The 18,958-nt window shown below is 32.6% G+C and overlaps 1 protein-coding gene across 7 annotated transcripts in view; it reads left to right on the top strand.

The window, feature by feature from the left end:
* The window catches only part of DNAH7 (dynein axonemal heavy chain 7), a 110,368-nt gene that overhangs the window by 34,745 nt on the left and 56,665 nt on the right, over positions 1-18,958 (top strand). For 6 of the 7 annotated variants that reach the window (XM_038182328.2, XM_072040568.1, XM_072040567.1 and 3 more), the window contains 14 exons: positions 1,430-1,570; positions 3,555-3,767; positions 4,675-4,784; positions 5,297-5,465; positions 6,727-6,829; positions 6,930-7,057; positions 8,690-8,902; positions 9,958-10,056; positions 11,772-12,020; positions 14,948-15,097; positions 15,676-15,858; positions 16,691-16,867; positions 17,214-17,345; positions 18,029-18,253. In XM_038182328.2, coding sequence (XP_038038256.2) covers positions 1,430-1,570; positions 3,555-3,767; positions 4,675-4,784; positions 5,297-5,465; positions 6,727-6,829; positions 6,930-7,057; positions 8,690-8,902; positions 9,958-10,056; positions 11,772-12,020; positions 14,948-15,097; positions 15,676-15,858; positions 16,691-16,867; positions 17,214-17,345; positions 18,029-18,253 — 2,292 coding nt within the window. The remainder of the gene's footprint in view (positions 1-1,429; positions 1,571-3,554; positions 3,768-4,674; positions 4,785-5,296; positions 5,466-6,726; positions 6,830-6,929; positions 7,058-8,689; positions 8,903-9,957; positions 10,057-11,771; positions 12,021-14,947; positions 15,098-15,675; positions 15,859-16,690; positions 16,868-17,213; positions 17,346-18,028; positions 18,254-18,958) is intronic. The other variant, XM_072040563.1, reaches the window with a different exon arrangement.

Below are 18,958 nucleotides of genomic sequence, written 5' to 3'. Positions count from 1 at the left end.
GTTAGGCATTGGAATGGGCTACCCAGGGCAGTGGAGGAGTTGCCATCCCTAGGGGTATTTAAGAAACATGTGGCTGTAGCACTTAAAGGCATGTCTTAGAGGTAGACTTGGCAGTTAGATGGAGGGTTGAACTTGATGATCTTAAGGGTCTTTTCCAACCTATATGATTCTATGATATTTTTTCCTTGTGACAGGAGAATGAGTGGTAAAGTCTGTGGAAACACATGCTTGAAGTTAAGCAAATAAGTCTGTTGAATTTAAGCGTAGTATTTTCTGAGGGTAGAAAATCACCATGATTACATATCAACTATTACTCAACTATGTTGAGTTTGTATTGTTCTAGTCCTCACGGTGTCTCATCATCATATCATATATTTAGCTATGTCATTTTTTGCAGTCTTTTTCAATGTCAGGAGAGGTAATTAAACACATGCACTTTCCCTAACACCGTTTTACAGTACAACAGATTAATTATAGCAATGACATATCAGTACATTGAAAAGTGAATAACCACATATTTGATGCATATCAGACATGGGCAAACTGAGCTATAGAAATTAGAAATGGTTAAGCACCATGTATCTGTATTCACCCTTGACTACAGAACTTTAATAATGATCTGAAACATATAACATTTACTTAGTTTTAGTGTCAATACAGATACATTTTTCTCTCATGTGTTATTCATCCTATTATGTGTATAGATTGTTAAAAGAAAAAAGGCTTGGAAGACCAAGACAAATGACAGATTTTCGTCAAGGTAGTTTTACACTGACTCTCTGAGGAGACATGTAAATTTATTGATGCTATTGCTGATAATAAAACTTTATTCTTACTGGGGTTTTGTTAATGGCAGGAAAGAAACCACACACACACAAACAAAACAAAACAAAACAAAAAAAACCCACATTTTTCAAATTTTGGTTTCATTGGGATTATTCCTGAGCAGCTCTATAATGAGATTCATCATTCTGTTATCAGAAAATATACTTGAAGTTAGATATAAAATTAAATAATATGAACTGTAAAGTTAAAAGCTTTGAGTTTTTGGTAGATTTAATAGATTTAAAAAAAAACAAAAAAAAACTTTCTGTTTGGTGTTAGTTCTAATTAAATTGTATTAGTACTTGTTTTCTAGTTTCATTGTAGATGGAGCTAGAAAATTTTAAGTTGCCAGTGGCATAATTCATATTAGAATATGTTGTGAAATTAGTTCTCAGAAACTTTGTGTGATCATTTAATTCATATTATGACATTTTGTTGGTTTTTTAAGCTTTGTTAAGAGCTTTGCTTGCAGGATTTCAGTTTTACAGTCAAATTTGAGGCTGATTTATTTGATTTTCAGTACTGCAACCTAACCTAAATTAGTTCTAAAGCTGAACATTACCTGTTTTTATATGTGGTTATAGTGTGCTTTTTTCTTATGTAGGTCATCGGGGATGCAGTTGAAGCTTATCCAAAAACTTTACGTATTCATTGGGTACGAGAGTGGCCTGGACAAACAGTTCTTTGTGTATCCCAAACTTTCTGGACAATGCAGGTAGAGATGTCTATTAGAAATGGCCAAAAGGTAAGAATGTTTTAAATTTAAGTTTTGTCAAATTAATATAATAAATTAGACCTTTGGTCATAACCTCTTTGGATGAATGTAATAGTTAATCTTTGGAATGGCTACTTTAAAGATATGCCCGAACAGTGATTCTTGAAGATTTTGAAATTAATATTTCCTTTTGGATGTAGCCATTCTGAGACATGAGATGTTCTATCCTTGAGCTGTCATTCTGAGTCTAGACAAAGCCTCATGTGCTGTCTGTATTAAGCTTTTTCTGTACCTGGACATTCAGGGAAACTTGTCATATCTATAGCTTTTACTCAAATTCTGCGATAGTGAGAATTCTACCCCTCTGACTACAGCCCCAAAATCTTTTTTTCTGCAAGGTAAAAGGGCGTGTCTTTAGTGAAGGAGTGGAAAGGTATTTGCATCTCCTGACAATATGTCAGAAATCTATGACAGGGAGAACTCTGTCTTACAACCTTCAATTCTTTCTCTTTATCATTCCTCTATTTTATACTAAAGCATAAGAAATGTGACAGACAATCAGTGACCACGTGAGAGGACAGAAATACTGCACTCTGCATAAATCTGCAGATTTATCCTGGGTTAAAAAAAAAAAAAAATAACATCCTACCTCATTCTTGTTAACATCAAAGGTAATATACTCTGTGCACACGGCAACAAACATCTTTTTTTCTAGCAGAAGTTCTTCAGTGTTTTCTGGGACAAGATGCCAATATCATTTAAAGTCACTCATTAAGATTAAATATTTATTCACATATCTATGCACATGCGTACTCCTTTCAAACTTTTTTTAGTTAAATGTTTTGAACGGATAACTGCTGCAGATACATCAAAGACTCAAGTTTCTTATTAAAACAAATAGAGTACTAAGATGGATAAAAACAGTAGTGTTTAGTAAATGCTGAGAGCATCTCAAACTCCATTTCCACATAGTCTAAGCTTCTGCCTCCTTAAGTTAGATCACTGAGTGTTAGTTATCTGGATTAAAGTATATGTAGACAGTTTCTTACAGATGGTACTATCTTCTATTAGTCCTGCTGCTCTTGTAGTGGAGTAGCTAGATTCCTGTGGCATGCGTTTTCATAAAGGCATAGTGTGACCTGTCCTATCTCACCACAGCATTTAATTTTTGGCTCCTGCAGAAGAGCAGTAACAAAATAGTGTTGGGACCTTTTCTGTAAAAATTCAGAACATTCAAGCTCACTGTGGACCTCCAGCCGGATACAGGAGTCTGCCCTTTAGTGCATAAGACGTATGGATTTCTAACTGTCAAACTCCAGTGTGTTTTTCAGTGTCTTTTTATGAGTTCAGTAAGGCACTTCACAGCTTCTAAGTACTATCTTGGTACAATTGATTTCCTTAATTGGGTCTTTCCTGTTTAATAAATTATCTTGTTAACTTGTTTGAATTATAGATAGGTTATTTTTTTCTGACTGTTGTAGAACATAGAGGTGGGTTTTTTCTTCATTTTCTTATGTGAAATTCGTTTTTATATTTTAAAAAAAAAATATATAAAACTTATAAAATTTTATAATTTATATTTTATATAATTTTATAATTTCTAAACATATGATATAAATATAATTTATAAATATTTAAAATATAAATTTATAGAATTTATTTAAAACTATAATTTTAAATGTTTTTTTTTAATATATTTTTTTCAGTTCCATTTTCTTAATGTGAAACTTATAAAAAGCAAAGGACTTATTCATGCGTTCCAGGAAGAAAAACATGTATATTGTTGTGTTTTCAAATATGTATCATTGATGTATTACATATGGTACTGTAAAAGTAGGAAACAAAGCCAAAAAAAAAGTTCAACTATACTAGTGAATGAAAGGCATTGTACTATTATAATAGCGTGAAGGAACATTTTAATATGGAGAAATAAGAGTAATATAAGAAAAAATAGTTGTACTTCAGATTGGACATGCAATCTCTTAACTTTAATTTTTTTTTTTTTTTTTCCCAGGCACTAGAGGATTTTCTGGAACAGAATAATAGACAGATTGAGGACATTGTCACCTTGGTGCGAGGAAAGCTGTCTAAGCAGAATCGAGTGACATTAGAAGCACTTGTTGTGCTTGATGTTCATGCTAGGGATGTTCTTGCATCTCTAGTAAGCAAGAAAGTCAAAGATGAGAGTGACTTTGAATGGTTAAGTCAGCTTAGATACTACTGGGAGGTAAGTGATACCTCTCAATCCTATTAGAAGGTAATTTCTGTTCACAGCTTTTCAATTTCTGTTTGTGTGCTGACACAGAGAATAGTTACACTAATACGAGAATTTCTGCTGATGAGAGAGTACCTCTAACTGATAATTCTATGGATTGCTAACTAAAATGGCCAATAGCCAAACACAAACAGTTTTTAATTAAAATTAGTTTTTCATCACTGCTGGGTCTCAGTGCATTTGCTGAGTTTGCAGGGGAGATCACAGGCAAAAGTTGTTCACTCAAAGACCGTTTTTTTTTTTTTTTGATTCTGCAGAATAAAAAATGTTATATAGATGACAGTTAAACATTTAATCTGACTTATTGACAGTATTATTATATTTGTGTGTTACCCTTCTTGGAAAAATAATGATGTTTATACTGGATACTGATAGGATACAATATATTTGTATTCATCAGGACAAGATTTTCCGTAATACAGAAGACAGTGCACATGACATTAAAATAGATGTATATGTATTGCCATATCTGAGTCATCAGATTGAACATTACTACAGCTATTGGCCATGATTGCTTCTGTTCACTTTTTAGAAAGCTGATTATCTTTCTAAGTAGCTAAACAAGACAGTTTTACTCTGCAATATGATTGGTACGATACTTTTTAAAGATAAAAAATAGTGGAAAAAATGGTCTCTTTCATGTTGATACTTTAGTATCTATTAAAAGGTAATATTTTTGTTTAATTGGGTCACACTGAAGTTGTCTCAAAGCAATGAGTAGTTGGACAGTTGTTTTTTTTAATAACACTGTGCCAATGCATGAGCTTGAGGAATAATATTGAATTGTCGTATTTTATTTAATTTTAGTTTATTTTGTAATTGTTTATTACACCTCTATAATCAATGTCTTGTTTCATAGGAAGGACATCTACAAACAAGGATGATCAATGCTGGACTGAGGTATGGATATGAGTATCTAGGCAATACACCTAGGCTGGTTATTACTCCACTTACAGACAGATGCTACAGGTAAAACTACATGTTATTAAATGTTCTCTATTAGTAAGAATATATTTAGTTGATCTATTTTAATTAATCCTAGAATAGATAGAACTAGAATAGAACTCCAGGATTATGTTTTTGATATTCTAATAGGCATAAATAGAATAGTATATGTTTCTTTTCGTTGATTAGAATTGGTCCTGTATGAATATTTTAATTTAAATTTGTGATAAAGTAAATCTTTTGTAATACTATAACTGGTGATAAATTACAAGAGGATCAAATTTAGTAAGTGAAAGATTTAGTAAATTTAGTAAGGTTCTATTTAGTAAGTTTAGTAAGTCCTATTTTGAACTTCAAGTAAACTTGGTATGTCATTATATATTTGTAGAATACAGCTGCCAAGAGCAGGCAAATTGTACCATCGGAGGAAAATGCAGACATGAAACTAATTTTTAAGAGTTTCTGGTAAAATTTGGAGCAGCTAGAAAAATAGCATAAAAATTGGTATATTTTTTTTTCTATTATTTTATTTTCAGAACGTTATTTGGTGCACTACACCTGCATCTTGGAGGTGCCCCGGAAGGTCCTGCTGGAACTGGAAAAACAGAAACTACGAAAGATTTAGCAAAGGCTGTTGCTAAGCAGTGTGTGGTTTTCAATTGTTCTGATGGACTGGATTACCTTGCATTAGGAAAATTTTTTAAGGTTTGGATAAGTCTTGAGGGTTGTATGCTCAGTTATATTAAATCCCTTTGTTTGCTTTGGCACTTGAAGTGCTCTTAAGACCTAAATGTATTTTTTTCAACTTCCAGGCCCCTGTTTAATGTTAGCATTGTGCAGATAGCTCTTACTTTACATAAGAATACACCTGAAGTGATTTCCTTTAATATAGGCAACATAGATGCCATTTAAATGAATATTTTTTTAGTAAATAATTACAAATTTAGGGGACCTGGGATTTAATTTAATCTTTAAACTGGTGAGAGCCATTATATTATATAAATCAAGCATATCCATTTTGATATCTTGAATGACCATCTGTGTCATTCCAAACTATCCTATTTTAGACTGGAATGATGCAAAAACAGAGAAAATATGCTTTCCTAACCATCATTCTTCTCTGTCAGAGGTGGCACTGGAACCATATAATGTGGCTTCAAAATTCAACATGACAACAAATCACCCAAATAAGTGAAATTAAAAGTTTTTACTTAAAATGACGAAAGCAAAATTCTTCATCTTAAATGGGAATTTTAGAATAACCATTAACAAATTACAAGATGCCGTCTGTCTAAAGACTATCTGTGCTACAGAAACAGTATATTTGGGGAGCATATTTCAAAAAAGATGTATAACTTAAGCAGAGCTGTAGGAAAAGAGAATTGCTCTTTAGTTACACTTTAAAACATGTCGTGCTGTAATATGTTGTAAAAGGATTGTCATTTTTGTTTGTACTGTAAATTAAATGGTTGGTTTTAGCCCTGCAGAATTCCTTATGTTGCCTGTTGTCACTTTAAACACTGTCAAGCATAGACAGAAAAGAACAGAAAAAGACAGAAAGAGTAGTTTTTTGTAGTCTTGTTTAGAGGTGAAGTCTTCCCCCTTGTTCAGCTGCAAAATATTGACTCTAGAGGTATAATGTGGCAGTTGTATGTATTTGACAGGCACTTTGAACTAGTGCCTAGAATTAGCATTTTGGTTTACTTTATACAAGATTTTTTGTCTTTTTTTTGGGGGGGGGGGGGGAGGGGGAGGGAGGGAGGGAGAGCAAACTAACTTTTTAAATATCATTCTTTTTGGAGCAATTGCTATTGGGAGTGAGTCTGAGAACTTAATGCTCTGGATCGTGTATATGAGTTCTTTCTTTGCAAGTTAAAACTTCTTATTACAGAATCGCTTTGATCAGTGTTTGTATGCCCAAAATAGGCAGTCACCAATAAATTAATCTTATGTCTGTCTGTTCTAGGGCTTGTTGTCTTGTGGAGCATGGGCTTGTTTTGATGAATTCAACAGGATTGATTTAGAAGTACTCTCAGTTGTTGCTCAGCAGATTTTTACTATCCAAAGAGGTAAACTGTTATGATAACCATAATTTACTTTACATATAAAAAGGAATAAAGGTGCAACAAAAAGTTTCCAACAATTACATTATTTTTTATTTCTCCATAGGCATTAATTCAGGATCTGATTTATTAGTATTTGAAGGAACAGAATTGAAACTGAACCCTACGTGTGCTGTCTTCATTACCATGAATCCTGGCTATGCTGGGCGTTCAGAGCTTCCTGACAATCTTAAGGTATTTCTAGCACTTTTCATTTCATTACTTTTAATAGTTAATACAGAAAGTGAATTTTTTTTTTGTTAAATACAGAAATTATAAAGAATTTTTAAAATAGAAATACAATGAATTTAAAAATGTCAGGAAAGGGTCAGATTATTCTACATCTATCAGTCTGTCAGGATAAAATAAATAAATAAAGCCTTGTGTTTCTTGACCAAGCACCTGAAATATCAAAAATGAACAGTTTATAATGTACAAACAGTAAATAACATCTTAATATTGAATAAAAAATGTTTTTTTTAATTATTTTTTATTTCCGACAAGTGATTTAGTTTGATCTGACAGGACTTGTGGTATTTATAATGTAAGAGATTTCTGTTCTATTTAAACTGTTTGTTGAGTGATTGCTAAAATAGTGCTATGTCTTTTTTTTTTACCCCTTAAATATAGTTGTTATATGTCTACAGAAAGAAACAGAAATCTAAGCAAATATATTGATCAATTAATAAAGATGAAGATAATGTACAACCTTTGTAAACATCTCTTAGAACTGTCTGGGAACTTTACTCATTAACACATACTGTGAATACAAGATTCAAAATCATTACTTGTGTAGATGAAAAAGAAGAAATTACAAAAACTTGTTGGTAGAATGTGAAAAGCAGTGGAAACTTTGAAAATATTCCGATGCTTGTTTGCTTAAGCTACTGTAAAGCTGAATCACAGGCTGCAGTAAACAGTGCTAGTACATGAAGTCTGACAGCAGGAACTCATTTATGGCAGTTGTATTTCATTTCCCTATTCCTTCTAAAGCTTGTGGCATTTTATGTGTTGTTTTTTTTTTGTTGTTGTTGTTGTTAATCTTGAATGAAGAAAGCGTGAAGACAAACATGAATTGTCACAATGGAAACTAAAGTATTTCTAGGTGGTTATGGAAAAACATTGAATATATTATACTGTAGTTATAATCATAGAATCATAGAATATCCTGAGTTAGAAGGGACCCATAAGGATCATCGAGTCCAACTCCTGGCACCACACAGGTCTACCCAAAAATTCAGACCATATGACCAAGCACAGTCCAAACGCTTCTTAAACTCCGACAGGCTTGGTGCTGTTACTACATCCCTGGGGGGGTCATTCCAGTGTGCAACAACCCTCTCAGTGAAGAGCCTCTTCCTGATACCCAGCCTGAACCTCCCATCACAGCTTGACACCATTCCCTTGGGTCCTATCACTGGTAACTAAAGAGAATAGATCAGCACCTGCCCCTCCAGTCCTCCTCGTGAGGAAACTGTAGACCATGATGAGGTCTCCCCTCAGCCTCCTCTTTTCCAGGAGGAACAGGCCAACTGACCTCAGCCGCTCCTCATACATCTTCCCCTCCAGGCCCTTCATCATCTTAGTAGCAGCCCTATTAGCCCTATTTTATTAGGCTTTGTAAAGGGAATTTGATTGGAGAGTTTGGAAAAGTTCAAAGGCTATAGCCTAAAGAAACTCCAGGCATAATGATAGTTAACTTAAATTGGCTACCACCGAATTAATGAAATAATGAGAAGATTTAGTGTTTTATGTAATTGTAGAAAAAGTTATATATAAAAATATGTAATTTTTTCTCATGTGATTTTTCATTTATATATTTAATAGGCTCTCTTTAGAACGGTAGCTATGATGGTTCCTGATTATGCCATGATTGCAGAGATAGTTCTTTATTCTTGTGGTTTTGTTACTGCTCGACCTCTATCAGTAAAAATTGTAGCTACATACCGTCTGTGTTCAGAGCAGTTGTCTTCTCAGCACCATTATGATTATGGAATGAGAGCTGTGAAGTCAGTACTCACTGCTGCTGGTAACCTGAAGGTAAATGATTTCTCAAATTTTCTTTGTAACCCAGTGACTTTGGTAGTAGTGTGGCTCCTTCATAACAGAAGGTGTGCGTTTCTATGTAAAGGAAAGTAGATACTGCGCATTTCATCTCGTGATATGTATGAAAACAAAAAGGGTATGTTTCCACAAGCTGAGGAAAATCAAGAAGAGAGGAAGTTGTTGGACCATTCACACAAACGCTTGTCTCAGAATGGCAGGCCTATGGTGCTGATTATCTTTCAAAAATTCTAGATAAATGCAAATTCAGAGAGTTGTATTTGGCTTGTTGGCCACTGCTTTCCTCTGCTTTTCTTAACAAGCTCAGATTTGTTTGCCGTAGCATGTGAGCTCCTTCCAATTACTCTCTGCCAAATGTGACTTCAATCTCTCTAGTCTTTAAGAAAAACTGTTTAGAATGCAGTGTATTGTCTTGACATGCATTATTAATGAAGGAAAAGACATTGCTAATAAATTTTCTTTTCATTTATTCAATTATTTTTATTTAGGTAGACTAATATAAACTATATTTCTTTTTGTTTTTAACTATAATCCTTCTATTGTTAACCTGGCTCCCCAAAACAAATAAATGAAACAAAACAAAAAAGTAAACAAGCTGTGTATCATGGCAAAAACATGCACATAAGTTTCTAGGAAACATATCTCTATGCAAGGTTTTAGTTTTTCCTCTTGGAAGGCTGAAGTTTTACCTCAAAGCAGGGAAAATTGTCCTACTTAGGAAGAAAAAGGAATATACTTTATAAAGCAAGAAATCAATTTTTTAGAAAAAAAAATCTAATATTAAATTTATAACAATACCCATAACTGGGCATAAATTAAAGTGAAATTGTCCTGACTATAGAAAGCGCCTGTAAACACCTTGATATCAAAGCATAAACATACGTCCAGAACATGTGCGACTGTCACTGGACCTGAACCTGACAAAATAATTACATATATGCACAACAAAAACAGTTCTGTAAAACTTACAAGTTTAAGATCTGTTTTCTAAACACATAAAAATAACTAACGCTATTTTATATCTTTTTTAGCTGAAATATCCATCAGAGGATGAAGAAATTTTGCTACTTAGATCCATTACAGATGTCAACCTGCCTAAATTCTTGTCTCATGATTTACCACTTTTTGAGGTAGAAAACATAAAGATTAGCTGCAAATATTTTCAGTCTATAATACTTATATTGTGTAATTTTATAATTAAATAAAATTGGATCATTGCGATAATAAAACATCCACAAGGGCCCAAACGCAATATAGAAGCTCTTTGCTATGGGAATTTTATGAAAAAAAATAGAAATCTGAAGTACAGAAATGGTAACTGGCTTGCCAAAAGTTATACAGAAAAAGTAGTGAATTAGAAACTGAACATATGTCTCTGGACACTGTTAGTCTAATCTAGTTTTTCCTAGATGTGGCACTTTTTCCTGAAATTGAGTCATGAGCATATTTTCACAGATCTGTAAATCATGAAGATAAGCTTAGAGGATTTGTCTATGAAAACTGAAGCATCTTCACTAGTTGTTTCTTTGAATTTCAGTCTTTGAAAATAAGAATAGCAATGTTAATAATTTAGTATACATATATTTATCAGTAAGACTATACATTTTTCACTTTCATATGTTTTTTCAATATGTTTTTATAACATTGATCCTGCTCTGTTGTGAAGGAGACCATTTTATCCAGCAGTAAAACTTACAGCAATACTAACTGGTTTCTTTTAATATGATATTCCTTCATTTCACCATAGTTATGTCATCCACATTGTAAGAAGAAAAGCATTAATAGATATTTTTTTTTTACTGTCATTATCTCAGTTAGAGATAATGCACAGAAAGACCATAAACTAGCACAGAAAGCATAGAAAGACCATAAACTAGCACAAGTGCATAAGTCTTTAATTCTTAACAGGCCGTGAAAAGGAGATAAATGACTGAGTAATAGAAGTTTTATACCAAATGTGTTTCAGACAAAAAACAGCTGGTCACCTTGATTACCACTTCATGGTTATTTCTGCTTGGAAAATATAATTATTTTAATTGGGAAAGCCCTGTTTTTGTCACTGTTGATTGGAAAATGTGCCTTTGGTAGCACAGAATGCTAGGCGTGTGTTTTAATATACTTTAATAATAGATATACTTTAAGGTCAGGATGTTTTATGGTCATTAACATTTTAACAGTGGAAGATAACAGTGCTAAATGAAAATCAAAGCACGTGTTAGAAGGAAACTAAAATACCCAATGACATGAAAAATGTCAAAATAATGTGATTCTAAGTTCACCAGTAATTATTGTTGTTGTCATTTCTAAATAATATGTTTTATTTCGAAAGTTCTGTAAGTAATCCTTACTTTAAGAGTTGATACTTCAGGTCTATCTTAATAAAATGATATCACAGAGATTCTTTTACGTAATTTGTTCTATCTTCAACTTTTTTGTTTTAATCTTTCTTGTTTTGTTGTAAACAAAAACGCAGAAACTTCAGTTTTTAATTTCTGTTAATTAGTTTTCAGTTATTGAGAGAAAAAGGTAAAAGCTTGTTCGACTTTCTAAGTAAAACAAGTATAAACTAGTTTGATAAAAGTTAATATTTATCAGGAAAGAGCATGCTTAGGTAATTCTATTCTGTGTACACAGGTAAACATGAAAACTGTACATGAAATAAATATCAGTAATAAATTATGAAATCAGAGTTTAAGCTCAGACAAGGGTGATATGAAATTCATGATTATTTCAATCAAAATAGATATTAGTCTGCCTAGTGTTAAAGGACAAAGGATTGATTGCATAAGTTTCAAACCAAATGACTGTGAAAATAAGTGTACTTTCCAATTAATTGTTTGGATAGGGTATTACCTCTGATTTGTTTCCTGGTGTGAAGCTACCAAAACCAGACTACAATGACCTGTTGGAAGCCATCAAAACAAACTGTGCTGCTATGAATTTGCAAATGACTGATGTATTTGCTATGAAGATCTTGCAGATATATGAGATGATGATTGTGCGTCATGGCTTTATGATAGTTGGAGAACCTTTTGGTGGAAAAACTTGTGCATACCGAGTTCTGGCAAGAGCACTGGGGGACATATGTGAGAAGGTATCTTAACATATTTTATAAATATTTCTGGTGAAAACTATTTTCAAACAAATTTTAAATATTTCAGTATTGATACTTAATATGGAATTTACTCTAGGAAACTCTAGAGCAATATAAGCAAAAACTGAAAACAGATTGAGAAGCTATTCTTTCAAATTTATATTAGACAAGATGAACCAATTTTAGAGATACATATTTCACATGATTCTACATACAGAATTTTCTCTGAACTCTTCCATCACATTGGACAAAGAATGAATTAGCTGCTTTAAATTTTAGGATAAACTTTTCCTTGTGACAGCTTTGCACCAGCTTTCCAACTTACTCATGAGAGATATTAAACTCTATTTTAAAAGAGATTATTCTGTTTAGAAATACACGAAAAAAATTGATCAATTTACAGTAAGTTTTGAAGTTTTTCTGATGAAAATATAATAAAACCATGTAAATGCGGAAACTAAATAATCCCAATTTATACCAGAATGCTTATCCTGAGATTGAAACAGAGAGAAGAGGTAACAAGTGTCTGATCCTCCTTTTGATAAAATGAATCCCTTTTCTTCCTTCCCTTTGCTACAGACATTCTGATTGTTTAAACTGGTCATACAGTCAGGGTGTGTTTGAGCCTTAGGCTACGTAGTTACCTATTTTCTCGATTTTTTTCCTCCTCTCATGTCTATGAAAAACTTCATAGCCACTACTAGCACTATCATTATAAGGAAAAGAAATTTTCTAGAAAGTACATCGGTGGAGTCTAGCAGAACTATTTGTTTTTCATTAAATGATTTAGTTCTTTTATTTGCTTGCATTGCATTTTAATAATCTCAGTTTTTCATTGCATTTTGCATATCCTGGAAAATGCCACTTTATACTATCAGAAAATAGCGCAAGGTGAATTTAATGAAAATCCTTCTTTTTCTGCCATGCCCAGCAGTCTTGCCATCAGTGAAGGATAGTCACAAACATGCAAAAAACTACAGTAGGCCTCTGTATCCATTGTATCTTGTTTTTACAAATATTGTGTATTGGGCTTGGTTTTTGGCCATGCAGCCAATGCCAGGGTCATAGATAGTAAGAGTGAATCAAGAAAACTCTGAAGCGCAAGCCTCGTAAAAGTGATGACAATCTTTAAAAGTGTAGCTTTATTTGGAAGAAAGATTTCTACTTAAGCTTATTATTCTCATTACGTTTCAAATGACCAATTGCTTTTGTAAAGAATAACAAAAGTGGGATCAAGTGTCACAGTTAATTCCAGCACCACTTTGTGAGAAATTGAAATTCCTGGTTTCTCACAGAAAGTTAGGAATCTGAACATCTCTGACAGGTTGCTTGTTGCTTGACCAGATTGCTCTGGTATTTCCTTGTGTTGTATTCTCATGGAAGCTTGTAAAGGTTTGTATCAAATGATACATCTAAAAGTGGTCCCAGCCCAAAGGAGAGAGCAGTCTAGATATTGAAAGTTCATTAGGTAGAGATCTTAAGCTTTCCTGCAGGTTGTTAAAACTACTGAAGAAGACAACAAAAGATGTGTCTAAGCAGACGAATAAAAGAGGAGCACTGAAATAGCCAGTCACTGGATGCTGAACATTCATACTCTTTCCTGTTATGTCTCCCTTCTTTGCAGGATATAAATCTACAGCCCAGCAACACTGCTTTTGAGACTGGTTGGAACCAGTATACATACCCATTTTTCTCTCTTCTTGGAAGTAAGTTTTTACTTTCAAGAGGTCTAGGAGAAAATAATTTCCAATAATCAAATCATGGAAATGTAATAACCTAGTTAACTTTCTGAACGTTAGAGGGGAGATTAAGTCAATGGAATTTTGTTGATCTGGTGAACGTATTCTATTATTCAGAAATAATTTAATTAAGACTTTTTTTTTCTTTAATTGCATTGGTCAAATCTATTTTTTTTTTTATTAGGATTTTCTGAGAACTCCAGATACCTTCAGACTTAAATAGTAACAGCCACAAAGCAAAAGTCATCTTCAGGACACTGAATTTCTTCATGCTTGCTGGCTGGAAACATGTAGCCAAACACCTTAGCAAAATCCTTTAATTTCCTTAATTTCTTTAGGCAGGTGCATTGTGTGGGGGTGTTTGTTTTTTTTTTTGTGCAGATATCAGCAAGATTAGGCTTGCTAGACTTTCAGATTGGTATAACCATTAAAAAGAGTTCTATTCTTATGATCATTTATTTGCTTGTTTGCCTGCTATAGCTGTAAATAGATTAAATTGTGAAGCTTTTGCTTTAGTTATGTAGGAGAAATTCTTTTCCTGTCTGTCAGTCCAATATAACAATAGTTAACTTTCTGCTTTTTCTTTTAATTCAGTGAATTGTTATCCATTAAATTGGTGTTCAAATGAGTGTTTGTAATTCATTCCCGTAGAACAGTGGTTTCACTCAAGTGATCTTTGATGTGTGCAATATTAAATATCATATTTAGTCACAAGGAGAGAAGAATAGAATCAATTGAAGTTAATTAAAAATAAAATTACATATCTTTGCATGTTTTAAGTAAAAAACAAAGCAAGAAAACAAGACAAAACAAACAAACAAAAAATCCCTTTAGGGATATCCCTATTATCCTAGGGATAGGACCTGCAAAGGTCCTATTCACTAACGCTTGAAAAAATAAATAAATCCCTTTTTTATAAATAAATCCATTTAATTTTTTTATCAAGCTGCTGTTCAGTACTAAAACTATACTTCCAACTACACGTGATGAAGTTGGGATAATTGTCTTTATACATTTGTAAACCATCTTTCAAATGTAATATTTATGATGCCTTTCACTCTCTAACCTGCCGGAAGTTTTATGAAGATTTAATACCTGTAAAATTCAAAATATAATGTATGGCATAATAAATGGCATGTTCTGTATTAACAGATTTTATTACTTTTGTGGTTGTTTTTGTGTCCTTAGGGGCTGATGGAAGAAAACAAAGTTCAGATCACTGTTTTAAATCCCAAATCCATAACAATGGGTCAGCTATACGGACAATTTGATCCAGTTTCACATGAATGGTCAGATGGCATCCTAGCAGTGAGCTTCAGAGCATTTGCTTCTTCCACAGTAAGTACTAACAGCATTAGAGCTTTATGGGAAATGACCTTTCAATGCATACGTTTACTCTTAGCAGTGTTTGCAGAACTGCACACCTGCTTTGTGTTTTGCTGTAAGAAACGTATGACTTATTCACTTATATTGTAAAATACCAAACATGAAATTTAGGTTTTTATCAACATATCTCTTAAGTTAGTCCTATTGACTTTCATGGTGAGCATGGAGTTGTATGCACTGATAAATTGTATTTGTTTTGTCATAAGTCAAAGTATTTGAATATGTTTCAGCTTAACTGAAGCAAAGTACTGCTTTGCAAGTGTAATTGTAAGAATCTAGTAAAAATATTAACCTTCTGTAGTTAACTACAGTATATGATTCAAAGAAATAAAATTAAATTGTGAATGTAGATTGTAATTTCAGAATCTACTTGTCAATACAAATCTGTACTCAGAATATTTTCTTTTTTGTGTGTGTGGAAAACAATTTTAGTTCTGAAATAGTTCTTTTACAGCATACATAATTGACTAAAATATAAATATCTGATTTCCTTTTCCCTTTACCCTTTCTATTCTCTCTTTTCAAACCAGACCCCAGATAGGAAATGGCTGATTTTTGATGGACCAGTGGATGCCGTATGGATTGAGAATATGAATACTGTGCTTGATGATAATAAAAAGTTGTGCCTTATGAGTGGAGAGATCATCCAAATGTCACAGCAGATGAGCCTTATTTTTGAACCAATGGATTTAGAAGTTGCTTCTCCTGCTACTGTAAGTTACCTCTCTTTGAATTACAATTACCTTTCGTTATCAAGGTATACAGTGAAGATTTTCTTTTCTAATTTTTCAAAAGTATGCTTAACTGAGAAGAATAATTTTAAGTTTGTATTTATTACATACATGTTTCAAATAAAGGACATCGTGGGTTGGTTTTCTTCTTTTTCATAAGATTTTCATAATCTCACAATATGTTCTGAGAAATTTTGTGTTCCTCTGAAGAGCCTGTAACTGTTTGGAGTCTGGCCTTTGTAAGTGTCTGACAAGAAAAATAAAATAATTCATGGAGAAATCTTTAATCCCATTGACAAACTCCAATAAAACCAACAGTTACAGCATTCATGGTACCTATCTATCTCTACTACACCTAGTTTTTCCTTTTTATGAAATGCAAACATTTCCTCCTGAATGTGTCAGTTCAGATAATATTATAAACAGAACAGAATACCTGCATAGTCATAGAGGACAGGAATTTTGGAATTTTTACTTGAAACTACTATAAAACTTGTTTTAATTAAAATTAATTAAAATTAAATGTTGGACTAGTCAGTTTATTATCTTTTATGACCTCAGTGCTGGGAAATCATTCTATTTAAGAGGAAAATCTCTTTGACATTAGGTCTTCTGTTGGCTCAAGGATAAAGATAAGTTGGATCTTGATCATCTGTCTCAGGGCTTGCAGAACCACACTGTACACTTCATACCAACTCCTAATAATCCCAGGAATTGTATATTTAAACACTGAATGATATTTTAATTTCTTTTAGATAAGAAAAAAACTTTGGAGACTGCATAAGATAACATGCACCCATTTCTTTATTTTTAGGTTTCAAGGTGTGGTATGGTCTACATGGAACCCCATATGTTAGGCTGGAGACCATTAATGATATCATGGCTAAATACAGTGCCTTCAGGAATCAGCTCTACTCATAAAGAATTTATAGTAGGCCTGTTTGACAGAATGGCTCCACTCTGTCTTGAGTTCATTAGGAAACACACAAAGGTAGAGCTTTTCCGAGAATCTATCAGTTCATGAATTATGTTCAATTCCAAGTGCCAAAGGAATAATTAATTTTAATGGGGCCATGTTAATGTATAAATTTATATGTGTGTGTATATATATATTTAAACTACTGTTAAGATGCAGGTTTGTGAGCAAGATGTTTGTTTGTATGATTAACTTGGTTTTGAATGTATCTTAGGCATACATGCCTACAGATTTTTTTGTTATCTCCACAGTGAGTAAAAAAAATTTAAAAATACTACTACTAATAAAAAAAACATCCAATGGTCTCTTTTCAGTGAGTAAAACACACGTGCAGTCAAGAGTATTTCTTCTTTCTTTTCAGGAACTGTCTCCTACTTCAGATACAAACTTAATTCGATCACTAATGAATCTGATGGACTGCATGATGGATGAATTTACTGATGAAACCAAATTTAAAGCTATGAATGATCATGACATTTTTTCTTGGCTTGAGGTAGGCAGTATGATAAACCCACAAAACAGAGAACAGCTAATCAGGCTTTAGTGGAATTAACTTCACAAGCAATAATAATTATATTCAGTCATTAGAATACATATTTTGTAATGTCCACTGAGGAAAATATCATTACTTATAAAACACCTACTTTATAATAGATGCATAGCTGAGTCTTCCATCTTTGGTGTCTTCATAAAAATTTAATGAATTTTATAAAATCACCCAAAGAAAATTGCATGATTCTCCAGTTTTTGGTATCTTTTTATTAATAGGATAGTGACAATAGGATAATCCTTGCTATCTAAGGATTGCAGTTCAATAATAAGCCCTGCTAATAAATGTATGAATCAGTGTATGGGGTAGGCCTTTGAATAAGAGAAAGATAAGTTCAATTGTTTTGGAATAAAGGCCAGTCTGTGCTTGAATCCTCTCAAAATAAAGGCTCTACACCGAGCAGGTCAGGCATTCTGTTGCACATCAAAGGTGATCAGATTCTGATAGTCAACATAAACAGTGTTCTGCTTTACCAGAAGCATGGTCTCATGCTTTATAAATAAAAACAAGTTGGTATGGTATGATTCTATAGTGATTTGAGACAAAGATTTATTTGATTCAATGCAGAAGAACTTTGTAATATACAGGTACAAAATTTATGTTTCTTATTTTTATTCCAACTCTAGGGTATTTTTTTATTTTCACTGATATGGTCTGTAGGAGCTACCTGTAAGGAGGATGATCGACTGAAATTTGACAAAGTTGTGCGAGAAATGCTTAATGGACCAATTAGTGAGCAGACAAGAGAACAATATAAATTGTTGAGTAGTATTGATCAACATGCTTCAAAGGCTTTCACTGTTCAATTTCCAACAGAAGGAACAATTTATGATTATCGGTTTGTCAAAAAGGTAAGTATTATAAAATGAGATGTTGCCCCTCATTTTCAAGTACTCTTTTATGAATACTACAAGTTGTGTATTGTAATTTTTATTTTATTTTATTTTATTTTATTTTATTTTATTTTATTTTATTTTATTTTATTTTATTTTATTTTATTTTATTTTATTTTATTTTATTTTATTTTATTTTATTTTATTTTATTTTATTTTATTTTATTTTATTTTATTTTATTTTATTTTATTTTATTTTATTTTATTTTATTTTATTTTATTTTATTTTATTTTATTTTATTTTATTTTTTTCCTGCTGCCTGCTTCTTTTGTCACTGAATTAGGCAGGATATCCTTCCTTACAAGCCAGTGTAAGGTCCAGTGTTCTGGCTTGGACTTATAGCGCCAAGGCTTGTTTTTGCAGCTACCAGAAAAATTGCCTGTTGTAGCAGAAGAATTTGGCAGAAAATTTGCTTCTGTGCTTCTTCTCCTCTGCCTCTTTCCCTTGGGCTTAAGATAGGAATCTATGATTCAACTATTCCAGTGGAGAAAATGCACATACACTATCTAGTATGCCAAAACCTCCAAAACAAAATAAATGTACCCTTCTTGATTTTCTCATTCCTGTAAATTCCAATTGTACAATGAGAATTAGTTTTGTCTAGATTTCTGCTTGTGCGTGATTCCTGTGTATTGGTAAGGAAAGTGGCTGAGATTTCAATC

Source organism: Anas platyrhynchos, chromosome 7 (genome assembly GCF_047663525.1).
Source record: "Anas platyrhynchos isolate ZD024472 breed Pekin duck chromosome 7, IASCAAS_PekinDuck_T2T, whole genome shotgun sequence".
In the NCBI taxonomy this organism is placed as follows: Eukaryota; Metazoa; Chordata; class Aves; order Anseriformes; family Anatidae; genus Anas; species Anas platyrhynchos.
Note: the sequence above shows the minus strand (reverse complement) of the source record. Positions and strands in the feature narration are given on the sequence as shown.